Source organism: Sardina pilchardus, chromosome 8 (assembly GCF_963854185.1).
Source record: "Sardina pilchardus chromosome 8, fSarPil1.1, whole genome shotgun sequence".
Taxonomy (NCBI): Eukaryota; Metazoa; Chordata; class Actinopteri; order Clupeiformes; family Clupeidae; genus Sardina; species Sardina pilchardus.
Window position 1 is genome coordinate 16,259,699 of NC_085001.1, and position 7,500 is coordinate 16,267,198.

Below are 7,500 nucleotides of genomic sequence, written 5' to 3' on the forward strand. Positions count from 1 at the left end.
AAATAAAAAAAATGAATCTGAAAAGGGACTGCTGGCATCAGATCTTTCATTTTGGTGAAAGTCTCAGTGCAACGGTGTGCACAAATATGCATGTACAGTATGTATCGGTACCTCTCCCGGATAAGTATAAGGTGCTAGATGGATCCGAGGTCTCTTTGTGTGCCCAGAAGAGAAAAGTGTACGTCCAAGTCCTCCTCATGATAGCACGTAATTTGCACGAGCAAGGGTGGAGGGGGAGGGCACCAAAAAAAAAAATGAGAGGGAGAAAGAGAGAGAGGACAATTTCCAAGCGAGAATACATTTTCAAAGAAACATCAAAGCGTCGACGGATCACAGAGGCCGACGGAGATGAGAGTGAAGGGGGAAACAATGAGGATGGCAGAGAGCAGGACTTCCTGTGATACGGCCCCGGATCTTTAAAATACATTTCACATTTTATGGATTCGCTTTTGTGTGCGGCGCGTGTGATTTTTTTTCCTTCTCTTTTTCTCTCTCTCTCTCTCTCTCTCGTTTTTTCGTTCTCCGTCTGTCCCCCCATTGGGTCCTTCTCTCTGGACATGGAGATAAGCTACAATGCGGCTCTTGTGCATATTCCCGCTGCTGTAATGTGGAGAGGCAGGCTCGGGCGGAGACGGGCGGGGAGAGGGCACCACGTCGGGAGACTGTAAAGAGTTGTGGAATGGAAAGCAGCGAGGGGTCGTGGATAATGGCTCTGTAAAACGCCGCGCTGACCTCCAGCTGCTTACAGATTCTCCTTCTACTGTGTCTGCCGGGCTGATTGGGCAGGAGCCCATCTCTCTTATCGCCCGGGTTTGCACCACTTTTGGTAGAATTTCACAACAAATGTGCTTCGCTCTGTCACGTCAGAATAGAAAAAAAAGACCCTACAGTATTTGTATGTCCGTAAGCTCCGTCATAAAAAAAAAACCCATCAGTATTTCTATCTTACTACCAGTATTAGTAGTCCATTAGCTCAGTCAAGTCAGAATAAAATCAATAGCATTCATACAGCATTATTATTTTAGTGATAATAGTGGAGAAATGGGACGGAAGAAACAGCATTATGCAGCTCAGTCAAATTAGCATAAATACAGTTTTTATCATTGCACTGGCCGTCCACTGATTTGTTCACATGCCTAAAAAAAAAATCAAAGCTGCGAGTCTGCAGGTTGGTACAGAGCCACGCATCCAGATAGGCGTCCAACCATGAGGTCGGCTTGCTGTTACCTTGGAGACGAGCTCTCCAATCAGGCCGTTCCACGTGCCGTCCGCCTGCTGGATGCCGTACTTGTGGTCCGGAGCGACGTAGATCTCGTACTTGAAGCCCAGGTAGTTGGAGAGGGCGTCCAGGACGTCGATGGAGAAGCCTTGGTACTTCTTGGGTTTCCCCAGGACGTTCTCCGACACCATCACGAACGGCTCCTCCTGTAAAAAAAACACAGCAGCATACCGTATTAAAAAACTACGGTCGTAATCGGAAGCCATATTTAGCGTCCACTTTCAATGTCAGAGTCACACAGGGCTTTCTCACAAACTCAAAAGCACCTCGCTGCGCCTGTTACCGGCTACACAACTCAACTCCTAATCTTTTCGCTAAGTGTTTGATCCTCTACTGAGATCAAACACTCCACTGGTGGCTGACTCAGAGGAGGGAGGGGGGGTGGGGGGGGGAGAGGGCATTATACTCCATCCGAGTCCGAGGGAGTCCGAGAACGCAACACCTCTCATTATCCACAGCTGACCAGACGCAGCGTCTGCCTCTCGCCGCGGTGTCTGAGCTCCTCTTTGAGGGGCCCCGGCCGCCGCGCTTTGCCTTCTCACGCAGAGGCTACGGAGGCTGCGCCGCAAATCCCTCACAGCCTACTTCAATGGACGGGCACCTTCACCCTCAAGCCCTGTCGGTGGTTTCTGAGCGAACAAACTTTTAGGTGCAAAGTTCCCTCCTTGTGAATGGACTTTTTTCCTTTCTTCCAACAGAGTAACCTACTGCTTCGCCTCGGTCTGATGTTCCTACTTGTCAAAACTGCGGGTGTTATCCATTAGACTTTGTGACAAAATACCATCTCGAGTTTCAGTCGAATATAGCCATACCAGTTGAGACATCTTCATGACACACCTTTAGAAATACTTTCTAGGAGATTGCTTCCAACTTCTTTCCACTTCACATGCTATTGAAGTTTGAAAATGAAGTTGTTCGCTTCGCTTTCTATTTTTGGAATGGCATTTATCAAAACATTAGTTAACTTGGCTCTTGATGTTGCTTGTAGCTAATGCATTATTCACATATAGTCCACTTTAGTACACCCAAGGGATAGTAACATTTCAAGAATTTCTTGTTTTTTATGTGTATGTGTTTTTTCTCTTACATTATGAACAGTGGTTAAAAATCTGGGAAAAAAATCTTACATAAAAATACTAGGGCATTGCAATTATGGCTTTAATCTGACTAAGTGGAGAAAATATATGAGCCGAATGTGGGGCCGTGAACAGAAGAGCCAAGCCTGACAGTTACACAACGGCGCAAATTCTTGGACACTGACATTTTCCAATACGAACACTCGCTCAACTGTTTCACCGGCACAGTAAATTGAGCCGAAACTGCAGCTCCTGCCATCAATCGGGATGGGGAAGATTCCCTGGGAAAGGGGGAGAGAGTGTGTTTTGCTCCGAGGGCAGTCACGGTAAAGCAGTTTGACTCCGAGGTCACTACATAAACGCTGCCAAAGGCTACTCCAACTCCAGTGAATTCTTGAAGAAGGTCAGCAACAACAAAAATGTTCACTTGGATGCTAAAAGAAACTGACAGTTGCTCTATAGGTGCAAAACAGGCATAAACTGTGTGTTGGGGGGGGTATCAATTATTTAGTTTGTTTTTATTCTGGGCTGGCAGTTTGGAAACATAGTGGCAACAACAGTAGGAGGGAGAGGAAATGAAGGCTGGAGGAAGACCCTTCAGCACACACACACACACACACACACAAAGGGCAAGGCGATGAGAAATGGACTCTAGGGAAGATCAAAGAAAGACCAGTCGATAGCAAACTGACCAGCCTTATGCTTAGCATGGATCACAGGTACATACGCGACTAAGAGAACAGACTAGAACATGGAGAAGAGAGGAGAAGAAACAATAACAAAACAAAACAACATCCCTGTCATACAGTATACGCTCAGCTGTACCAAAACTTTTAATGAAAACCATAAACACATTCATCTACACGCACGCTATCGCAGAACAGGCTAGCACCACTGTGACTCCCACTTGCAGTGGGCCGAAAGCATTCACTTCCATTTTCAGCACCAGTTTACCTTGCTTAAGAGCTCTCCTAAAGCACTCCATTTCTCCATACTCCATAATGCGGAACATTAGGACCTCCTCACGCCTCAGCCGTCTGGTAGTCACGGGAGGGGGGGGCAACACACAGGGGTGCGCCAAGTCCTGTGGCAGTAATGGCCTTGTTTAACACTCTACTGACGGCATTAACTCTGACTACAGCATGGAGAACACCATTCACACAACAACAATCCACCCATACACCCCCCCGCCCCGCCCCATACACACACACACGCACACACACACACACACGCGCGCGCACACACACACACACACACACACACACACACACACAAACACACACACACACAAACACACAAACACACACACACAAACACACACACACACACACACCATTTCCCCCTAGACCCTAGACTTCTTGAGAGAGTCTGCCGCATAACCCTGCGAGAGCACCAGAGTGGCAGGCTTTACCACCCTCTAATTGTCATGGAAACACTACATGGCGTCGGCGTGGGCAAGAGGAGTCCAACTGCGAGAAAATTTAGGGAATTTATTTTGTCTCTCTTCCCTCTTTCTCTCTCTCTCATCCCGTCCTCTCTCTCTCCCTCTCTTTCTCTGTGTGTGTCTCTCACACACTTTAATAAATCCTGGCTGATGACGGGTGTGTTTCTGGGAATATGTCAGGCAGATTTATTGTAGAGGGGGCGTTATTGACTGCACGCGGTGCGCACATTAAGCCAGTGCTTTCTAATCCTCGGCGGCCCCCGTCGCTCAATAAGCTATTAGCGTGAGAGTGGACATGCATGCCAACTCCCACTGGAGCAGTGAGGGGCCATCCATCAGACTAACCCCCCCTCTACACCACACACACACACACACACATGCACACACACACATGCACACACACACAGATACACACACACATACACAGACACACTCATATCCACAACCATCACCACCACCGCCACAGCGTTCCCCATTATAGCTACCTCTGACTGAGCTCAGGACCTCCAGCCTCACCTTCCTCTGCACCTGTCTGCCATCAGAGAGCTAGCATGTGGCCCAGCCCAACTCAGCTCAAGTCAGCTTCTTTCCATTTTCCTTCTTTCATGTTTCTCCATCACTCTCTCCTCTCACTCCTCTCCTCTTTCAGACACAACTCTCTCACTCTCTCCTCTACTCACTCCTCTCCTCTTTCAGACACAACTCTCTCACTCTCTCCTCTACTCACTCCTCTCCTCTTTCAGACACAACTCTCTCACTCCTCTCCTCTTTCAGACACAACTCTCACTCTCTCCTCTACTCACTCCTCTCCTCTTTCAGACACAACTCTCTCACTCTCTCCTCTCTCACTCCTCTCCTCTTTCAGACACAGCTCTCTCCCTCTCTGTCTCTTTCTCTCCAACCTTTTCTCTCTCTATCGTGTCAATTATCACGTAGATTTGGCGTTAGTTAAAGTCGTTAAGTTAATAAAGGCGGGGTTGCAGCAAAGAGGAATTTCCCATGCTTAAGGCTGGGCTCTGCATTGATCAGCCCCTCGTTATATAGCCATTGCTTCCACACAACTACACACGCGCGGTGATTCAAATTTGCACGGATCGTGTGGACAATCTGGGAAGCGGGCGGGGAAATCGATAGCGGAGCGCGGGGAACTACAGACGTGCTCGTGTCAAGCACGCGCGCCGCGTAATCATCGCCATCTTGAGTGCACAGCACTCTCCATCCGCCTGGATCTTCATGCATGTCTGTGCATGTAAGTGTGATACTCGTGTGCATGCCGAAAGCGTGTCCGAGTGTGTTCATGTGTGCAGTGTGTGTGTGTGTGTGTCTGTGTGTGTGTGTGTGTGTGTGTGGAAGAGGCAGAAGCTACATGTCTGGGGTGTGTGTGCAAGCATGCATGCACCTTTGCCTGTTTGTGAACTGGAGTGTGAATAAGTGAATGTGTGTGTGTGTGTGTGTGTGTGTGTGTGTGTGTGTGTGTGTGTGTGTGTGTGTGTGTGTGTGTGTGTGTGTGTGTCCTATCCGCATACACGTTGGTGTCAGCTGGGAGACCTCCAGGATGTTCAAAGGCACTTGAGCAGGCTGCCGTTATCCATCCTGACAGTGACACAGTCAAGCACCAGGCCTGACAAGCTCTCCTGCTGCTCCACCGAGAGTCGGCAGCCCGACAGCCCGCTACTCGCGCCTTGGAACCTACCCAGGCTCACGCAGCCCTGGAGGGCCTCAGGGAGTGGGTGGGGGCGGGGGTGGAGGTAGGGGTGGGGACGGGGAAGGGGAAGTAGGCGGCAGGGGAGAAGGAAGAAGCAGAGGAAGGGGGTGGTGGTGCTGGTGGTGCTGGTGCTAGTGGTGGTGGTTGGTCGAGGGACTGCTTGGCAGCTTGGCAGAGCTGCATCGTTGACGTGTGGCACAGCCCGCCACCCAAGTCTCAGGGGCTGGTGCGGCTCGACTAAACCAGAGGGGGGGGGGGGGGGGGGGGGCATACAGTACAGCCGAGCGTTTCCGCCTGATGCCAGGGAAAGAGTGGGCATGTGTTTTTTTTTTCCTTGTCCCTCCGCCTAAGCTCTGCCTCTGACATAATCAAATCAGGCATGTAAATAAAGAAAGGAATATGTCACACTCCAAAATAATAGTCTCCCCTTCCACCCTGTCTCACCTCCTATACTGTAGCGAGTCCCAGGCTCCCATAACATATGCCTCTCACAGTACACTTCCCTGCAATCCACAGGCACACACTGATGAAGGAAACATCCACTGCTATTTTTATTAGGTTTTTTTCCCCTCTCCCCTTAAAGCAGTTGTTTTCTAAAATAACACCGCAAAAACTGGAAATGGCAATTTTACACCCAGATAGATCACGGCTGAAATGGTCTCTATGGGGCAGGCAGCAAATCAATGGCTGCCTTGTGCCTGCCGCCGCGCTTTAAATAACACTCCAGTGATGTTATTATCCTCAAGTCTCAGGGAGAAGCTTCATCTCAGCTGTATCATCCATGATATACTGAAAAACAGAGCCCACAGCTCGCTGTCTCCGACTTTTTTCTTTGTATTTCACACACACACACACACACACACACACACACACACACACACACACACACACACACACACACACTCACACTCACACACACACACGCAATCTCACATAGAGCTCTGGAATAAAAGAAGTGACCTCTGTACATTTCTCTGGTGTCATCCTACTGGGTGGAAACAAATTCTTGCCGGGCAGCCGTGGCCTACTGGTTAGGGCTTTGAGCTTGTAACCGAAAGGTTCCCGGTTTGTGTGTGCGTGTGTGCGTGTGTGTGTGTGTGTGTGTGTGTGTGTGTGTGTGTGTGTGTGTGTATGTGACCATGTCATGTCTGATCTAGTGCCACATATATGTGGCAGTGGCAGTAAGGTCACCCAGGACAGGGAGGTTTGCCAGGACAGTAAAAAAAACCCTGAAGAGACCTGAATGTGAGTGTGTGTGTGAGAGAGAGAGAGAGAGAGAGAGAGAGAGAGAGAGAGAGAGATGAGCGAGTGAGTCTATGTGTGACATCATAGAAAAGAAACAAGTATTCCACATCATTCCAGAGAAGGGGAGACTCCCTATATTTTGACAGCTTACTTTTTTATACATAGAAACCCTTGATTGAGAACCACTTGGCCCAGTACATTTTCTACCCGACTGACCAGCAAGCTGTGAGGAGTACTTTTGGATGATGACAGAGAAGAAGCACTGTCATTTGCAAGCCAGCTAACCTTACAACAATGTCTGCAGCCTGGAACATTCACAGGGTTGCCAAAATTCTGGTCAATCTATCAAAGGTTACAGATGGATTTACAGATACATTTGCTAAAACTTCTCCAGTCACACTGTAGTCTATCATAGTGAAAAGGATGATGTGCCTGTCCTCTTCAGACTACTGAGCTCAGTAAGTGTGTACGAGCTAATCCAGTTAGCTGTCTCCTCTGTCGATTTGCTTGTGATTGATAAGCTAATCTAAATGACTCGCTACTAAGGAAGCTAAGGAAGCGCTAACTGCAACACATCTAATGAGAGCCTGTGGTTTCGCGATGCTAGGCTAACATTGCTGCTTAGCAAAGCCAGGCTAAGATACTGACCCGTTTAAGATGAACATAAGACACAAAGGAATTGTGCAAAGAGTTGAAATATTCAAAACATGACCAGAGAACAGCAACACCAGACAACAGCAGCCACTACAGT

General features: G+C 48.6%; 1 protein-coding gene across 1 annotated transcript in view; it reads right to left on the reverse strand.

The window, feature by feature from the left end:
* grid2 (glutamate receptor, ionotropic, delta 2) overlaps window positions 1-7,500 on the reverse strand; it is a gene marked incomplete in the record, with an annotated part of 320,406 nt that overhangs the window by 69,622 nt on the left and 243,284 nt on the right. Inside the window, 1 exon segment of the mRNA XM_062542969.1 lies at window positions 1,228-1,425. Coding sequence (XP_062398953.1) covers window positions 1,228-1,425 — 198 coding nt within the window.